The sequence below is a fragment of the Pelodiscus sinensis genome, chromosome 15, assembly GCF_049634645.1.
Source record: "Pelodiscus sinensis isolate JC-2024 chromosome 15, ASM4963464v1, whole genome shotgun sequence".
NCBI classification, from domain to species: Eukaryota; Metazoa; Chordata; order Testudines; family Trionychidae; genus Pelodiscus; species Pelodiscus sinensis.
The window spans coordinates 14700953-14719128 of NC_134725.1; the positions used below are offsets into that span (position 1 = coordinate 14700953).

At 48.7% G+C, this 18176-nt stretch overlaps 1 protein-coding gene across 3 annotated transcripts in view; it reads right to left on the minus strand.

The window, feature by feature from the left end:
* The window catches only part of SCARF2 (scavenger receptor class F member 2), a 98658-nt gene extending 90589 nt beyond the window's left edge, over nt 1-8069 (minus strand). For 2 of the 3 annotated variants that reach the window (XM_075898217.1, XM_075898219.1), the window contains exon 1: nt 7824-8067. In XM_075898217.1, the coding sequence (XP_075754332.1) occupies nt 7824-7945 (122 nt within the window). In that variant the 5' untranslated portion in view covers nt 7946-8067. Of the gene's footprint in view, nt 1-7823 lie in introns of all 3 variants that reach the window. The other variant, XM_075898218.1, reaches the window with a different exon arrangement.
* Between the last annotated feature and the right edge of the window lie 10107 nt (nt 8070-18176).

Genomic DNA, 18176 nt, shown 5'->3' on the forward strand with positions numbered 1-18176 from the left:
CCCCTCCTACATCTCAACTGCCTGCCCCAAGAGCAGCTCAGAGCCCTCTCACACTCCAGATCCCTTAATCCAAGACCAGAGCCTGCACCCCAAACTCTCTGCCCCAGCCTGATGAAAGTGAGTGAGGATGGGCAAGAAAGGGAGGAGGGAGTGAGCAGGGGCGGGGCCTCAGAGAAGGGGAGGGAAGGAGGCGGGGCAAGAGCATTTATACTGGAGGTAGATCTTAGATTGCACTTCAATTCAAAAAGTGATCTCATGCTTAAAAAGGTTGGAGACCACTGATCTATAACATGGTCTTGTCTGCTCAATATAGAAAGGCAGGGCATGTCGAATGTGACAGAATGCCCCCCCCCCCCGGCTTTATGAAATGGACTTATAGTCACAAATATGCATAGCTCAGAGATGCTTTGGACAAATTACCTCATGTAAACTATCAGTCTTCATGTCTTAATCCTCTGGGTCTGTATATCTTATTTTGGTATTCTGGTGTGTAAAGTTAAATATATGGATTATGGAATGCTTTATGGTTTTATATGTGCAAATGAAAGCCACCAAGGATATTACCCTCAATGTCTAGGTGACCTGTAAACAGCCTTCGTTGTTCTTTAAGTCTTAGCACTGGTTGGGCCTAGGAAGTCATGTGAGCCCCCGCCCACCCTGCCCCGCCACCAACTGGCAGGTTCTGACCAGCTGTGATTTTCCATGTAAAGATGAAATCAAAAAACAGAATTCCTACCCAAAATGGGAACCTATAAAACAATGGGAAGCAAGCAATTTCTGGGTCTTTGGCTGGCATGGCACACCCAAGAGGATGAACCAAAGACCCCAGGGAGAAGGATTTTACTTGGCCTTGAGGTTTAGCTGAAATAAGAACAGTTTTAGAGTAAGTTTGCACAGCAGTTTCAGTGGTAGAATTAGCTAAGCGTTTTCTGTTATTTCAAATTCATAATCTACTTTGCCCTGCCTGCTCTCACTTACAACCACTTAAATCCTACTTCTTGTACTTAATAAAATCACTTTTATTTACTATCCAGCCCAGTGTAAATAATTGGTACATGGGGGAGCAACCAATGTGTACATCCTTTCATTGTTAAAGGGGGCTTACCTAAATAATTCATTTGGGGCTCTGATCCCATTTGGGGAGTGGTTTCCAAGGAAGCTGGATCTAAAACTTCATTTTCCTTGGAGCTGAAGAGTTTCAGTGTCTGCACTGCTCCTCAGGAGCAGGAGGGGCAAGGTGGGGGGAGGATCTCAACTCTATGCCGTGGCTGGGGGAAACTAGCTGAGCTGGCCCAGCAGGACAGGGTGGTCAGAAGCCCCAAAGAGCAAGAAGGCAAGTGTCAGTGGCTTTGGCAGCACTTTGGCTCGCATGTGGCTTTGGGAAGAAAATCAACAGAAAAATAGCCTGATTACTGTGAAACTGCGATCTCACCTTGGCAGAACATGGGGTGAGGGCAACGCTGTACCTCAGCTTTAAAGAAGATTGGGTACAGGGGTTCTAACGTAAGGGTCTGGATTTCTGAGACCCATCTTGCTGAAGTAACAGCCACCAAAAAAGTGTAAGAAAGGTAAGACAAGGTGTATGTTGCTAATGGCTCTAACAAGGAGCCTGTGAATTTTGCTAAGACCAGGTTAGGTTCCATGGGGGAATGGGATCCCATATCTATGGGTATAGTCTTTCTAGGCCCTTCATGAAATGAATGGATATGTAATGTGAGAAAAACAATCAATCATCCACCATGGTATGGAATGCCAAAACCAATGCCAGGTTCACTTTAAATGGTGGGATTGCCAAGCCTTTGTGGTCTGCAGCGCTAGCCAGGTGGGTGAGAGATATTGCTGGGAAGACCAAATGGAAAAAAGCTTCCACTTGGAGAGGTCTGTCGCTGTGGTAGAGGGCTTCCTGCTATATAGCAGCACCTGGCAGACTTGCTTTTAGCAAGCCAGCTCCTGAGGATTTAACCCTGGTGCTTCCAAGCTGTTAAAGTGCAGGGTGCTGAGATCTGGGTCGAGCATTTGACCATGGTTTGACTGTGGCTAAGTAGCAATTCAGCAGAAAAGGACCTGGGGATTACAGTGGACGAGAAGCTGGATAGAAGTCAACAGGGAGCCCTTGTAATCAAGAAGGCTAATGGCATATTAGGGTGCATTAGGAGGAGCATGGCCTGCAGAGCTAGGGAAGTGATTATTCCCTTTTATCTGGTACCGGTGAGGCTACATCGGGAGTACTGTGTCCAATTCTGAGGACCCCATTACAGAAAGGATGTGGATGCACTGGAGAGAGTCCAGCTCAGGGCAATAAAAAATATTCTGGGGCTGGAGCACATGACTTACAAGGAGAGGCTGAAGGATTTGGGTTTATTTAGTCTACAGAAGAGAAGAGTGAAGGTGGAAGGGATTTAATAGCAGCCTTCAACTACCTGAAGGGGGGTTCCAAAGAGGATGGAGAGAGGCTGTTCTCATTAGTGACAGATGGCAGAACGAGGAGCAATAGTCTCAAGTTTCGGGGGGGGGGAGGTCTAGGTTGGATATTAGGAAAAACTATTTCCCTGGGAGGGTGTGAAGCACTGCAATGGGTTACCTAGGGAGGTGGTGGAATCTCCATCTCTAGAGGTTTTTAAGTCCTGGTTTGACAAAGCCCTGGATGGGATGATTTTGTTGGGGTTGGACTTGATTTGAGCTGGGGGCTGGACATGATGACATCCTGAGGTCTCTTCCAGCCCTAGGAGACTATGAGGTCCTGTGAGATCAGATCCAGGAAGTGAGGGTGTGTCATTAGGGTCACTACTTAAAAACTTAGCAGTGTGGTGCACCAGTTCTAGTGTGGCTATGATGGGGCTATGAGAATAGTCTGTGTTTTGTCCTGCTTGATTTTTGCCAGGGCCTTATGCACAAGAGGGATGGGAGGGAAGGCGCAGATCAGGTGCCATGTCTAAGGGACCTGAAAAGAATCCATGAGTGAGACCAGGCTGTGGCCTTGCAGAAGCAAAGTTGGTGACATTTCCTGTTCTGTTTGGTTACAAAAATACGTGGGGAGTCCCAGCCTGCTGGAAAATTACCCTTAGTGCATTAGTCTAGAGGGACCACTCATGGAAAAGTGCTGCAAAAGTGATCCACTCACTTGTTCGGAGCTCCCAGAGCTGAAAATACTTTGTGCAAAACCAGCACCACCATCACAGCAATGGTGGTGCCAAAAGCACCAGCAAGTCTCAGGCTGCAACAAACACCTCTGGGGTGCACAGTGCCACAATTATACTGATGCTGATCTGCCCCTCCAATGTTAATGATGGGGACTGGACTCAATGGAGCCTGTATATAGGACAGAGTCAATAGTACTACCCAGACGAAGCTCCCCGTGCTTGGCCTTCCTCTTGACCAACTGCTGTTTCTGTCTCTTGCTCTGCATGGGTGAAAGGGAATGGTGGTTAGAGTCTGCCACAGTGGGAGGAGCACTGACTCCAAGGGACTCAGTGCTGAGTCCAACTGGCTTGGCTCTGAAGAGGGTTGGATCCCCACCTCCATCAGGATGAACTTCACCTTGGCCTCCAGGCCCCACAATTTGAATTGATAGTGGAGCGGACAATGATCTCCCACAGTGGTTTTACCCAAGCACCAGAGGCAACTAGAAAGCAGGTCAGCCACAGGCATAGCCTTGCTGCTGGAGGCATGGGGCTTGAAGCCCAGAGACTGAGGCATGCCCCAGTACTGGGAGCAGATGAAACCCCACTAACACAGCAAGAAGCACCAAGCAGCCGTGTATAACAAACTAACAATTGTCCAAGTCAGAAATAAACAACTGGGGTAGAATGAAAACAGAAAAAAATGAGTAAAATGAAGACCACCGAGTACAGGTAAAACAAGAACAGTTCCAATGATTATCGCCGGTGGTAAGAACGAACTGAGAGGACGTGAGGTCAGCCAGACTACTTATACTAGCATAGGAGTGCACAGCCCCAGAAATGGATGGTTTCAAGACAAAGGAGAGGAAGAAAGGTTAGTGAAGCACCCACAAGGACAACCATCTAAAAGAACCTCATATTTAGCTGATAGTCCACTATGACTCCTAGACCCCTTTCTGAGTACTTCTTCCTAGACAGCTGCTTCCCATTCTGTATGTGTGAAACAGACTAGAGGACCACAAGTTAAATAGGAGTCAACAGTGTGACACTGTTGCACAAAAAGCAAACATGATTCTAGGAGGCATTAACAGGAGTGTTGTGAGCAAGACACAAGTAGTAACTCTTCCGCTCTGCACTGATTAGGATGCAGTTGGAGTATTGCGTCCAGTTCTGGGCACCACATTTCAAGAAAGATGTGGAGAAACTGGAAAACAACCAGAGAAGAGCAACAACAATTATTAAAGGTCTAGAAAACATGATCCATGTGGGAAAATTGAAATAACTGGGTTTGTTTAGACTGGAAAAGAGAAGACTGAGGGGGGACATGATAGAAGTTTTCAAGTACCTAAAAGGGTGTTACGAGGAGGAAGAAAAATTATTCTCCTTGGCCTCTGAGAATAGCAACAGGCTTAATGGGTGTGGGAGGAGAAAGGGGGGTGCTGATGTTAGGGTGTTCCTCCTTTCCCCATTTCTGTACCCCATCTCCACACAGAGAGAAGGGGAAGGAGAGAGGTTGGCAATGCAAATCTCTGTCACTCTCATAAACACACACACTGTCCTTCATTCTCATCTCCTGACCCAACACAACAACCCCCCATGTATGTTACTTCTGTCACTGCTTGAAGAGGGGGTTGGTTTTGGTATTTGACTAGTCTGTGCACGTCATAATTTTCATTTCTCTCTTATGCTTACATTTAATTCTTTGAGCAGTCAGTTCTAAAATGCTGAACCTGTCGTGGCTACAGTAATTATCCCTGTGCGAACTGCTGCTCTTGGAAGTGGCTGGCATGTTCCTGCAGCCCTGAAAGAGGCAGAGCAGTGGGGCTCCACACGCTGTTCTTGCCTGAGACACCACTCCTGCAGCTCCCATTGATTAATAACGGGGAATCGTGGCCAGTAGAAGCTGTGGGCTCAGTGCCTGTAGATGAGGGGCAGCACATGGCGCCATGGAGCCATTGCTGTACATACCAGCTGCTTTCAGGAGTGGTGCAGGACCAGGGCAGGAGTAAACCTGCCTTAACCCCACTGCCCAACCACTCAGAAGCCATCTCAGTTAAATGGTGCTCAGTTAAATGGTGCCAGAGCCTGCATCCTGAACCCTGTTCCAGCCCTGAAATTTCTCCTGCACCCAACCTCCTGCCCCACACATGAGTCCCCCTGCACCCAAACTCTTCCCCAGACCTTGCACCCTGAAACCCCTCCTGGACCCCAATCCCCAACCCTGGGCTAAGCCTGGAGCCCTGCCCACACACCAAACCCCTTGGTCCAGGACCAGAGCTTGCATCCCAACTCCCTACCCCAGCCTGGTGAAAGTGAGTGAGGATGGGGGAGGAAAGGAGATGGAGTGAGCAGGGTGAGGCTTCAGAGAAGCAGGGGGAACAGATGCAGGGCCTCAAAGAAGGGGCAAGAAGGAAGTGGCACAGGGGTATTTGGGTTTGAGGTAGAGCTTACATTGCACTTAAATTGAAAAAGTAAGCTTATTCTTAAAGGGTTGGAGATCACTGCTCTAGATAGTACTTGGTCCTGCCACAAGTGCAAGGGACTGGACATGACCACCCCTTAAGGTCCCTTCCAGTTCTATGATTCTATTGCTGCACCTAGAGCCAGGCTCCAGGCAAGTTCCTCCTTTTGAGTGCATCTGGAAAACACAATGGGGGTGGGAGGCAGCCTGGATGTGGTCTCTCTGCTGGCTCTCACTGCTTTTTGAGAATGAAGGTGGGGGCTAGTTGGTAGATTTTGCAGAAAATGGCAGGTTTCCCCTCTGAACAGCAAATATGAATCTCTCCATTCCCCCCCTGCAGCAAGAATGCCAGCCTCTAAGTGAGCATATGGCTGGGATTCTGAAGCCCGTTCAGGTTCATAAACTGTCTCATTAGAAAAGGCAGCCTGTAATTTGAGGAGAGGGCACTAGAGCTCACAAGTTTTGCTCAATGAGCTCATTATCCAAGCCCCTCCAGAGCCCATGAAAGGTGTGTGTTGTTCCTGCAGCCTGTGGACTCACTTGACCTCACAAGTTGTGATACAAAAGGTGAATATATGCACTGTCCTCAAGTAGGAGCCCACCCTTAGCACAGGCAGGGGCCTAAAAGAGAGAGGGGCTCTTGCCTCCCGCAGAGAGCAGGTCTCGGCTTCAGCTCCACAGACCAACTAGCTGCTTTGAATGTTGGGTTTGTTGGCAGTTCTTCTGACCCCCCTTCCCTCCTCCCACTCCAGCCATGCTGAAAACGAGATGTTGCTCCAGATCCAGTGCTGTGGAGCAGTTGAGCTTGTGAAAACAAATCTGCAGTGTCAGGCATACATTCAAATGGGAGGAAGTGGTGGCCTCTAAGCAGCTGTTTGGAGTGTGAGGCAGGGACACTAGCAACTCCCTGGAGTTCCTGAGCCCTGCTAGTGGAGTCAGAGACTCTGGCAAGGCAGTGGCTGTGGAAGATTAAAACGGCAGCTCATTTGGTGACTAGGAGAGCCAGGACATTTGGAACCAAAATTAAACTCTTCCTGATTCTATATTGCTGCTGCCCACAAACTGCCCAGAGATGATAATGCCTCTCATACTGCCCCTTCCCAGGCCCAGCACCAATCGCCTTGCACAGAGGTGAGGTCAGGACTTGTTCCCTTCCAGCCCTAATTACAAACACACACACAATTGCTCCCACCGTTTCCTTTCCACGGTATGTTAGGTATCATGGACCCCAGCTCCTCATGCTACCCCCCCCCCCCCCAGGCCTTGATTAGCCCCCCTACCAGAGCATGGTGCTGTCAGACCCCACTGTCCCACAGTACCACACAAGAATGACTTTGTCTTGCAAGAAAAACAGACCAGACGCTTCCTAGGGTGGGGGTGGGGGGACCTTGTGAAGAAATTCCACAGAATTGGAAAGTCCTCTTGTCTAGGAGGGTTTGTTTGCAAGAGTTTAAATCCAAAGCAGATGGAGCGCTCCTTGCCACTGGGTTTTAGGTTACACTTGAGCTGTGTGTTCCCCCTCCGAACCTCGCAGAAGGGGGGACACCTGTTGTATGGAATTGCCCCAGAAATGCCCACCCTGGAGCTGGGGCCAGCGGTGCAGGATTCCTGGTGGGCTTGAGGCTTGGCTGGGGGGGAGGGAGGGGGGAGAAGGGAGCTGCAGCATCCCGGGAAGCTTAGCCCACCACGGGGTTAATTCTCCAGAAAGCGGCGCCCCCTGGAAGGAGAGCGGAGAAGCCAAAGGCATTGAGCTCCGAGCTGGCACTCCATGCAGGGACCAGAAACGTGCGACTAAAGTTAAAGGCTCGGCCAGTCCGAGCGTGGCACAGGGGGGCGATTCAGGTGACCCTCTCGGTGAGGCGTCCCCTTCCCGCCCCAGGGCAGCAGTGCACCGACGTGGAGGCGCACACAGAGCCCGCCCTGCCAGGTGCCTGCCTGCCTGTCCGCCCGGCTGGCGCGGTTCCGACCCGCAGAGACCGTGAGCGGCAACCTGCCCCGTCTCCATATCCCCAGCCGCCCAAAACCTCCATCCGAGGAGCTGGCTCCCCGCTGCCAGTGCCCCCAGCACCGGGCTCTGCAGCAGCGGGGATCGGCACCAGCCCCCTTCCCGAAGGGGGGCAGGGCCACCCTTGCCCCCAGCAGCCCCTCGGGGGCAGGGGGCGCAAGGCAGGGCCCCTCTGCGGCGGGAGGAGGCTGCCAGAGGCAGCTCGCCCCCAGGGCAGCGAGTCCCGGGCGGCTCCTACCCGGGCGCTCTGCACACATTCCTCCCGCCGGGACTCAGCTCCTGGGCAGCTCCCCAGCTCAGCAGCAGTAGCAGCAGCAGCAGCAGCCGCCGCGCGGCAGCCGGGCCCCCGGGCGCCTCCATCGGCGTCTCGCGCGCTCGCAGCGGGTCCAGCGCGGTCCGCTCTCCGGCCCGAGCGCGGCAGCCCCTGGCTCCCCGGCGGCGGCTGCCTGCGGGGTCCCGGCCGGAAGCTGCGTGCGAGCGCCGAGCTGCCCCGCCGCCGCCGCCTCCTCCGCGCCCCTCTCGGCAGCAGCGGGAGGGCGCCCGGCCAGCCAGGAAATTCCACATTGGTTCCCCTGATCCCGGGCCAGGCGCTGGGGGACGCGGAGCCGCCGCCTCCCGCCCGCCCCAGGGCCTCCCCGCGCTGTGCCCGGCCAGGCTGCAGCGCCTCGCCCCGCCGCGGCCCTGTCCCCTTCCCTGGGGCGCGGGGAACGTGCCCCCCTGACGTTATTGTAGGGTCGCTGGGCAGGAGCGGTCCCCGCTCGCTAGGCAGCCTTTGCTGTTGTGCGGGGTGTGCCCGGGGCCAAATGCCTTGGAGAGTGACCCAGAGCGGGCAAAGCACCTTGGCAGCCCATGTCCGAAGCTGCCGGGGAGAGACACAGGGAGGCTGCCGGTCAGTTTCTGCGGAGAAGGCTCTCGCTGCAGCCCTGGGGAGGAGAGAGCGCTAGACTAAGCAGAGATAGCCTGTGCGGGTAGCTGCGAGGGTGGGAAGCCGAAGGAGCTGGGACCCGAGCGTACCCGGGAGCCCGTGGAGGGGGTCGTGCTCAGAAAGCGGGACGAGGTGCTTTGTGTGTATGCGATTGGGCTAGTCGCGGAGCGCTGCAACGGCCTGAACCCCGGGAACAGAGTCGGGAGGTCGCTGCCCACAGCAGAAAGTGGGAGGAGCGCAAGACAACGTGCAAATGAGCAAATTAGCTGCATCTCTCTGAGAGAGAATCGCAGGAACTTTTGTCTGCCTCGGCATCAAAGCTAAGCCATACCAAGAGGGACCTGGAAAGCAAAAGCTCTGGAAATGACTAAGGGGCAGGGTAGGGGATCCCCCATTGTGGTGCTGTAGCTAAAAGGGCAAACATCCCCTCCTTGGATGTGTAAGCCGGGAATCATCGTTCAGTTCTCCGGTCCACACATCAGAAAAAGATGTTGAAAAGCTCAGAACAGAGCTATATGAATGCCAGGAGCCTGGGTGGGAATCTGCCTTGCCGTGAGAGATCAAAGAAGCTCAGAGTTTCCAAAGGCAGAAAGGACCTTTTGACCCAGTCTGACCTCCTCTCTAGTGCAGGCCAGTCTTTCCTAGAGCTGATCCTGAGGGGTTGGATCACAGAAATCCACTTGGGAAAGTTCTCCGGAGCGCTGATCGAGCCTCTGGCACCCACTTTCCTGCCCTCTGGGACTCCCCACCACCCTGCTCTGCTGTTCCAGAAGTTCTGGTATCCCCCTGCCAAGGCACAGAGCAACACAGATAAAGAACCAAGGGATCAGCAACAGTGTTTCGTCTAATATTTTCCATCCATGAGCAGAGTGAGTTTGGGCTTGTGCACCAGTATTGATGTGTGTGTGTTCTGCTCTGGACCACGTTGGTAACCAAGTTATTGATAAATATAAATATTTTATAAACATCTCCCTTTTCCCCTCTGTTGCCATGTCTCCCACCCTCGCCTCACCCCGGCTGCTCCTCAAGACCCCATATAAATCCATCTTATCCTGTGTAAAAGTTTTACATAGAAAGCTCCTAAGCTCAGACACTTTATCAGTGAAAGGGCACTATGCACAGAGGTTACTCCCGCCAGGTAACAATTATTTACACTGGGCTTGATAATAAACAAAAGTATTTTATTAAGTACAAAAAGTAGGATTTAAATGGTTGCAAGTGAAAACAGATCAAAGTGAGTACTAAGTTAAAATAAAAAATGCCAGCTCATCCTAATTCACTAAGGCTATGTCTAGACTGCAAGCCTCTTTCGAAAGAGAGCGTCTAGACTGCACGTTGAACTTTCGAAAAAGCGGCTTGCTTTTTCGAAAGAAAGCATCCAGTGAGTCTGGATGCTCTCTTTCGAAGAAGCCCTCTTTACATTGAAGAACGCCTTCGTTCGAAAGAGGAACTTTTGAAAGAAGGCGTTCTTCCTCGTGAAATGAGGTTTACCGCCATCGAAAGAAAAGCCGCGTTCTTTCGAATTAATTTCGAAAGAACACGGCTTGAGTCTGGACGCAGGGGAAGTTTTTTCGGAAAAAGGCTACTTTTCCCGAAAAAACCCCTGAGTCTGGACACGGCCCAAGAAACTTGTTTTGTGAAAGTTCTTACCCTAAGCAATTGTTCTAAACATCTTTTTTGCGAGCTAAGCAGCCTCCTAGTTTGGGACGGATCCTTCCCTCTGTTCGGTCTTAGATGTTTCCAGCAGGTATCTTAGGTGATAAGCTGGGGAGGGTCTTCTGCCTCTTGCAACTGCACCTATTGTTTGGTTCCTGCCCTCACCATATTCCTTTTCCTCAGTGTGGGAATTCTTTGTGTTCAGTTCAAACATTTCTCACCTTGAGTGGAAAAGTACAAATTCCAAAATGGGATTTAACATCAGGTGGCCCATTTGGGTTTCCAGGAAGAATACAATCATTCACAAGGGATTGGCTTAATCATTGAGCCATTCATTTTCTGGAGCATCAGTAATGGTCCCCATTGTCACATTTAGAATTATAAACAGATATCCACGTCATATTTCTAACTTCACATACAAGAATGATAAATGTACAAACATAGGATACACAGATTCAGCAGACTGTAATTTTAAAATTGATATTTACATGAGGTATTTTGTCTAAAGCATTTCTGGGTTATGCATATTCATATTTAGAAGCCAATTTTCATAAAGCATGTGTGTGTATGTGTGTGTGTGATACAGAGCTTTTAAGAATATAGCCAATCTGAATTTCCAAATAGTGACGAGGAATCCACTAAACCTTGGTAAGTTGTCCCAATGGTTAATTACTTTCACCTTTAAAAACGTATGCCTTATTTTCAGTCTGAATGAGTCTAAAGTCAGCTGCCAGTTATTGGGTCATGTTATAATTTTCTCAGCTACTTTAAAGAGCCTATTATTAAATGTTTGTTCCTTATGTAGGCACTTAGGGAACATCTAGACTACAGGCTTGTGTTGACAGAGGCTTTGTTGACAGATACTGTTGACAAAGCTTCTGTCGACAAAGAGCGTCTAGACCAGTAGTCCCCAACCATTTGATGCTACCGGGCACCAGGGGGCGTGGCCGTTCACCTGCCGGGCACCAGAGGGCGGGGACACTCGTGCACCCGGGGGCGGGGCCGCGCATATGCCACACCCCCATGAGCCACGTTCCTGGGGCCAGGAACCCTATGCGCCATGTGGCCGCCCATTTGCAGCACGCCTGGGACCAGTGTGCTGCAGAGCCGCGCGCCCAGGGCCAGCACCCCCCATAGCCGTGTGCCCAAAGCCGGCACCCCCCCCCATAGCTGCATGCCTGGGGGCGGGCATGCCAATTTGCTACGCTCCCAGGGCTGGTGCCCCCCATAACTGCGCACCTGGGGCACAAGCGGTCAATTTGCCGCGCTCCCGGGGCCAGTGCTCCCTGTGAGCCATGCGCCCGGGGCTGGCTCCGGCACTGCGCATGCGCCACGTGCCCAGGGCAGGGCCAGCCTGAGCATTTGGCGGGTGCACACAAATGCCATGGCACCCGTGGGCACCATGTTGGGGACCACTGGTCTAGACTACATCCTGTTCTGTCGACAAAGCAAGCCGCTTTGTCAACATGAGAGTGTAGACGCAATGGACAGTGTAGATGCAATAACGCCTTCTGTTGACAGAACTCTGTTGACAAAAGGTGTTATTCCTCGTAGAATCAGGTTTACCGCCATCAACAAAACATTACATCGACAAAACTCGGCTGGGGATATGGAGACGGGGCAGGTTGTAGCTAACGGCAGGAAGGGTTACAAGATCTGTCAAAAAAGGCTTTTTTTCTCAACAGATCTCCCTCTAGACTGCCTCTTTTTGCTGACAAAGTGCTGAGTTGGCAAAAATGGCACAATTTTCATGCAAATTAAGCATGGGATATTTAAATCCCCACTTCATTTGCAATGTCGACCTGCCTAATCTGCATCCCTATGCCAACAGAGGGATGCAGTCTAGACATACCCTTAGAGACTACTCAAGACATGACTTAATATTCTCTTAGTTAACCTAAATACATGGAGCTCAATGAGCTTATCACTTTACAACAGGAGTGGGGATCCTAAGGCCCAGGGGCCAGATGCAACCCCTAGCTTGCCTGGATCTGGCCCCTGAGGCACGGATCTCCCCCGCCCCCGCGCTGGGAAGCCCATGCTGGTGCTCTAGCTCCCCTGCTGTCCCCCATTGGGCTGGAGCACACAAAATCTACTAGGCTGACCCCCTCTCCCCCCGGCTCTGGTATGTGAGGGGAATGTGGGGAGTGTCTTTCTCTTCAGTTGGGGGCCACACCAGTAGGAGTTTGGATTTTTTTTTCTTCTCACTAGTTTGCGGCCCCAGACTGATATTTCTGTGAGTCAGTGGCAACCCTGATCCAAAAAAGGTTCCTTACTCTTGCTTTTTTTTTTTTTTTTTGTTAAATCTTGGTTTAATGCTGCGTTTCTCAGACTGTGGGTCCCAGCCCTTTGGGGGGGTCATGAGCAAGTTAAAAGGGGGTCACAGCTGGATTCAGGTTTTCTCTTGCAAAAATTTGTGTGTCTCTGGCATCTCAACTGGCAATCCATTGACACTGATCACATGATTACTGATAGTTGGGCTTGGCTTCTCTTGCAAATGTTCGTGTGTCTCCAATGTCTCCACTGATGATCTAAATGCTAATCCCATGATCTCAGATGGTCGGGTTCGGCTTCTTTTGCAAATATTCGTGTGTCTCCAGTATCTCTGCCGGTTCTGTGTAATATTTATTAGTACAACGTCTTTAATAGTCCTTGGAGTGTATGTGAAGTTCCATTATTTTATCAATTATTATACATTTATAAACACTTTTATCTGTTATTTTAAATTTTTAGCCTTACAACATGGAAAGGTTTTTATTGGGTGCTAAGTGAAAAGCTGATGACAAATCTACCGTTATTGAGGATAAAAATAGGCCTAAATCAAGAAAGTATAATGAAAGTTACATATCTTTTGGTTTCATGAGTGTTTTTGTTACTGGAATAGAACGCCTAAATATGTTATTTGTCAGAAAATGCTATCCGCTGAAAGTATGTATTTTAAATCACCTTTCTTCTTTAAAATTTCACTTTAAGAACTATTTCTCAGATATGGATATTGAAAAATTTGATTGGATAAGGAATCCATACGACACTAAATTAATAGCTGGTACACTCACTATTACTGAGGAGGAGCAAATCATTGATATCTCTTCTGACACTGCTTTAAAAATAAAATTCTCAACAATGTCTATCTGAATTTTGGATCAGTGTGCAAAATAAATACAAAGAATTAAGCAAAAAGGCTATGAACATACTGATCCCATTTGCAACATCTTATTTGTCGGAGTCAGAGTTTTCTGCAGTTGCTGCTATAAAAAGCAAATATTGATCAAAAGTAAATGTGGAACGAGAAATGAGAGTGGCTATCTCAACAATGAAAGCCAGATTTCAAAAATTATGAAACAATAAACAAGCTCATCCTTCACATTAAACAATATGATTCCAAATTTGATTTTTTTTGTCTATTTCCAATAGAAATTTAGTTATCAAAAGTTATTGGCATATTTATTTCTTGTCCAATCCTAATCCCAATAAAATGATTAGCTTTACTCATGGAGCAGTGAGGGTGGAGTCACACAAATTCATTTAGCATTTTAGGAGGTTGCAATATCACAAAGTTTGAGAACCCCTGGTTTAATGCAGAATTTATTGGGTGAGATTCTCTGGCTTGTTCTGCTCCTATGCATGTCAGATTAGACAATCATCATGATTCCTTCTGGCCTTCAGAGTAATTAATTTTGTCTTCCCTGGGGAAAAAAAGTGAGTTTTCAAGTACCCGTTCAAATCCTAGTGTAGATTAAACAAGGGGTTCCCTTGACCAGCTATAGTTCTAACAGTAAAGTTTGCCTTGTCCATGATGTTAGAGTTTTAATATGTGTTAGTTTAACACATGTTCAAATTTATCTTTTTTCCTAGGTCTGACATGGCCAAGCAGGCCTTAATCATTATAGTGCAGAAGAAGTTTTTCAGGCAAGCAACACCCCCAACAGCTGTAGTTATAGGCAGAATAGTCAGTGTTCCCAGTGACATGTGGATGTTTCTAAAGAACATTGGGTCATGCTGAGCTTGGAGATTTGTGGTGAAATCTTGACTTGCTTGAACTCACATTGACTTCATTTGGGCCAGAATCTGACTCTGGATGTTTGTCATCAAGAAAATATAGAATGTAGTAGCCAAGTTATTTTCCAAGCTCACTGTGGCTGTATTTGTGAAAATAAATAGGTAGCAAAGTTCTACTACAAACTCCAACTTTGTTATTTAGCTGTGTGAATAGAGCTGTGCCTAGAACTGGACTGGACCTTGGAAGTACAGATATATGAATAGATAGGGAATATTTAATTAGACACAATCAGGTTATTTTCCTTGTTTTGTCATTTAGTTAAACTCCTTTGCTAAGCCCATAGGCTGTAACTAAAGCTGAATCCCAGGGAAGCAATCCTCTGTGCTTTAATCTATTTTTTCTCAGTTGCTTTGTAAGACTTAGCAACCAAGTTTGCTTTACCAAGGATATCTTTTTGTTTTGTTAATAAAATCACATATTTAAGACTATGATTTGATTCTTGTGTCCTGGAAGGTAACAGGAGATGTGTGTATACATGCCTAAGACTGCGAGGTCACAATCAGAGATTACAGTTTTTCTCCCCCCCCCCCCCCTCCACCTTGCCTTCCCCCCCAAACTCTCTTGTGGTAAAAGAGCTTCTGGAAGAAGTTCCCAAGTGAATCTTCTGGGGCAGTGGTTCTCAAACTTTGTGATACTGTGACCCCCCCCCCCTCTAAGTTGCTCATGACCCCCTGGGGGGTCGGGACCCACAGTTTGAGAAACGTGGTTCTGGGGTTCAAAAGGGTATTTTTTTTCACTTGGTGGTGGCAGCATACCACCCAAGGTCAAGGAATCTGTGACCTTGGAGAGTTTTTTAAAAACAGAAGCCTAGATGCAAGGTATTTTTAAGATCTCTTGCAGGCTCCCACCTTCTACACTTGAAGTGCCTGAGTGGGGAACAGCTTTGACAGAAGTAAACGATAAATTTGTTGATAAAGGCGATAATATTCACCTAATACACTTAAATCTCTGTAAGGGATTTAACTAGATATTGCACAACATTTTGATTAAAACACCTAGAACAATACAAAATTAACATGGCAGACATGGATTAAAAATTGATGGTCTCAGGGTGTAATTGTAAATGAGGAATCATTACCAAGCAGGTGTATTTCTATTGCATCCTTCAGGATTCAGTTCTTGCCCCTACACTGTTTAACATTTTTATCAGTGACCTAGAAAAAACATAAAATCATTACTGATGTTTGCAGATGACACAAAGATAAGGGGAATGGTAAATAAGAAAGAGGACATGCCCAATGTAGATGGTTTGGTAAGATGGGTGTAAACAAACAATATGCATTTTAATTAATCCAAATTAATATACATCTGGAACAAAGAATGCAAGCCATACTTAAAGGATGGGGGACTTCTCCTGGAAAGCAGTGAGTTTGAAAAAAATTTGGAGTTGTAGTAATAATTAACTGAACATGAGCTCACAGGCCAATGCTGTATCCAAAAGCGCTAATGCAATCTTTGGGTGTATAAATGGGAATTTCAAGGAGCAGAGAGGTTATTTTACCTCTATATTTAACACTGGTGTGACTGCTGCTGGAAAACTGTCCATTCTGGTGCCCATAGTTCAAGGAACTCTTGCAAAACCGGGCAACAAAATGGGAGATAAATGTTAAAGTTGATAAATGAAAAGTAATGCATATTGGAAAATGTAATCCCAACTATATATATAATGTGATGGGGACTAAATTAGCTATTACCACTCAAGAGAGAGATCTTGGAGTTGTTGTGGATAGTTCTCTGAAAACATCCACTCAATGTGCAGCAGCAGTCAAAAAAGCAAACAAAACGTTAGAAAAGAGGAGACTAAGGGGAGATATGATATAGGTTTACAAAATCATGACTGGTGTGGATAAAGTAAAAAAAGGAAATGTATTTACTTGCTCCCATAACACAAAAATTAGGGGTCAGCCAATGAAATTAACAGGTCGCAGGTTAAAAAAAAAAGGAAGAATTTCTTCACACAATGCACAGTCATCCTGTGGAACTCCTTGCCAGAGAATATTGTGAAGACCAGGACTTGAATAGAATTAAAAAAGGAACTAGATAGATTCATGGAAGTTAGGTCCATCAATGGCTATTAGCCAGGACGGGTAGGAATAGTGTCCCTAGCCTCTGTCAGAAGCTGGGAAATGGGTGACAGGGATGGATCATTTGATGATTACTTATTCTGTTCATTCCCTCTGTGATATCTGGCAGTGGCCGCTGTCGGCAGACAGGACACTGAGCTAGATGGACCTTTGGTCTGACCCAGTCTGGCCGTTCTTATGTTCTGAAGAAGAAGGTTAATAAATTGGAGAGGATTCAGAGAAGAGCCATGAGAATGATCAAAGGGTTAGAAAACCTGATGTACAGTGATTGACTCTGGGAACAAACACTATTTAGGTTAACAAAGAAAGAGTTACGATATGGCTTGGACGTATTTATACTGTGCTTTAATTTGTGTCAGAGGGTGCAAATTTTAGTTAGCACTAGCCTGTTGCATATTAACTGGCCTGTGTGGACTCTGCTGGTGTGCATCAAAAGGTCCCCAGTGCACGTTAATGTAGGATTGTTGTAGGTCTGTATTAATGTGCCCTTGGGGGAACTTTAGAGCTTGCTAACAGGGGCCAGAAAGGCCAGCTAGTGAGTCACATGTTAAAATTTAAAACCCTCTGGTGTGAACTAAAACACCATGTCAACAAACCATTGGTCACGCTCTGTAAGTACCTACACGAAGAACAAATCTCTCTATATATAATTTAGACAGTTCATCCATCTGTCTGTGTGTGAGTCTGTTCAAGTTTCTTCCTAAATGGTAAGAGCTAGGGGCACCAAATTTGGTGTGCAGCTTCCTCTTACCCTAACTTAAAGCAAAGTGTTTGGTTGTGCTAGGAAAGTGGGAAATGCTGGAATGGGAATGTGGAAAGGGAGGGGCAGAGAGGAGGGACACAATACTTTTGGGGGCAGCGAGAATGGGGGACACTATCCAATGACCACGGGGGGCAGGCACACCCGCAGCAGAGTGCCCCTCAGCTGTCAGGGCTCCACTAGAGCAGAAGTGGTCCTCCTACCCCTAACAGTGCCAGAGGGGAGGATCCCTCCATACTTACCACCCACCGGCCTCGTTCCCTTGGACCAACTACAACTTGGAGGGATGGATCACTGGAGGCCTCACCCCCCAACCAACTGCCCTGAGTTCTGCACCTCTTCCCCCTCCCATCCTCCTGCCCTGAGTTCTGCACCTCTTCCCCCTCCCATCCCCCTGCCCTGAGTTCTGCACCTCTTCCCCCTCCCATCCCCCTGCCCTGAGTTCTGCACCCCTTCCCTCTCCCATCCCCCTGCCCTGAGTTCTGCACCTCTTCCCCCTCCCATCCCCCTGCCCTGAGTTCTGCACCTCTTCCCCCTCCCATCCCCCTGCCCTGAGTTCTGCACCTCTTCCCCCTCCCATCCCCCTGCCCTGAGTTCTGCACCTCTTCCCCCTCCCATCCCCCTGCCCTGAGTTCTGCACCCCTTCCCTCTCCCATCCCCCTGCCCTGAGTTCTGCACCTCTTCCCCCTCCCATCCCCCTGCCCTGAGTTCTGCACCCCTTCCCTCTCCCATCTCCCTGCCCTGAGTTCTGCACCTCTTCCCCCTCCCATCCCCCTGCCCTGAGTTCTGCACCTCTTCCCCCTCCCATCCCCCTGCCCTGAGTTCTGCACCTCTTCCCCCTCCCATCCCCCTGCCCTGAGTTCTGCACCTCTTCCCCCTCCCATCCCCCTGCCCTGAGTTCTGCACCCCTTCCCTCTCCCATCCCCCTGCCCTGAGTTCTGCACCTCTTCCCCCTCCCATCCCCCTGCCCTGAGTTCTGCACCTCTTCTCCCTCCCATCCCCCTGCCCTGAGTTCTGCAGCCCTTCTCTCTCCCATCTCCCTGCCCTGAGTTCTGCACCCCTTCCCTCTCCCATCCCCCTGCCCTGAGTTCTGCACCTCTTCTCCC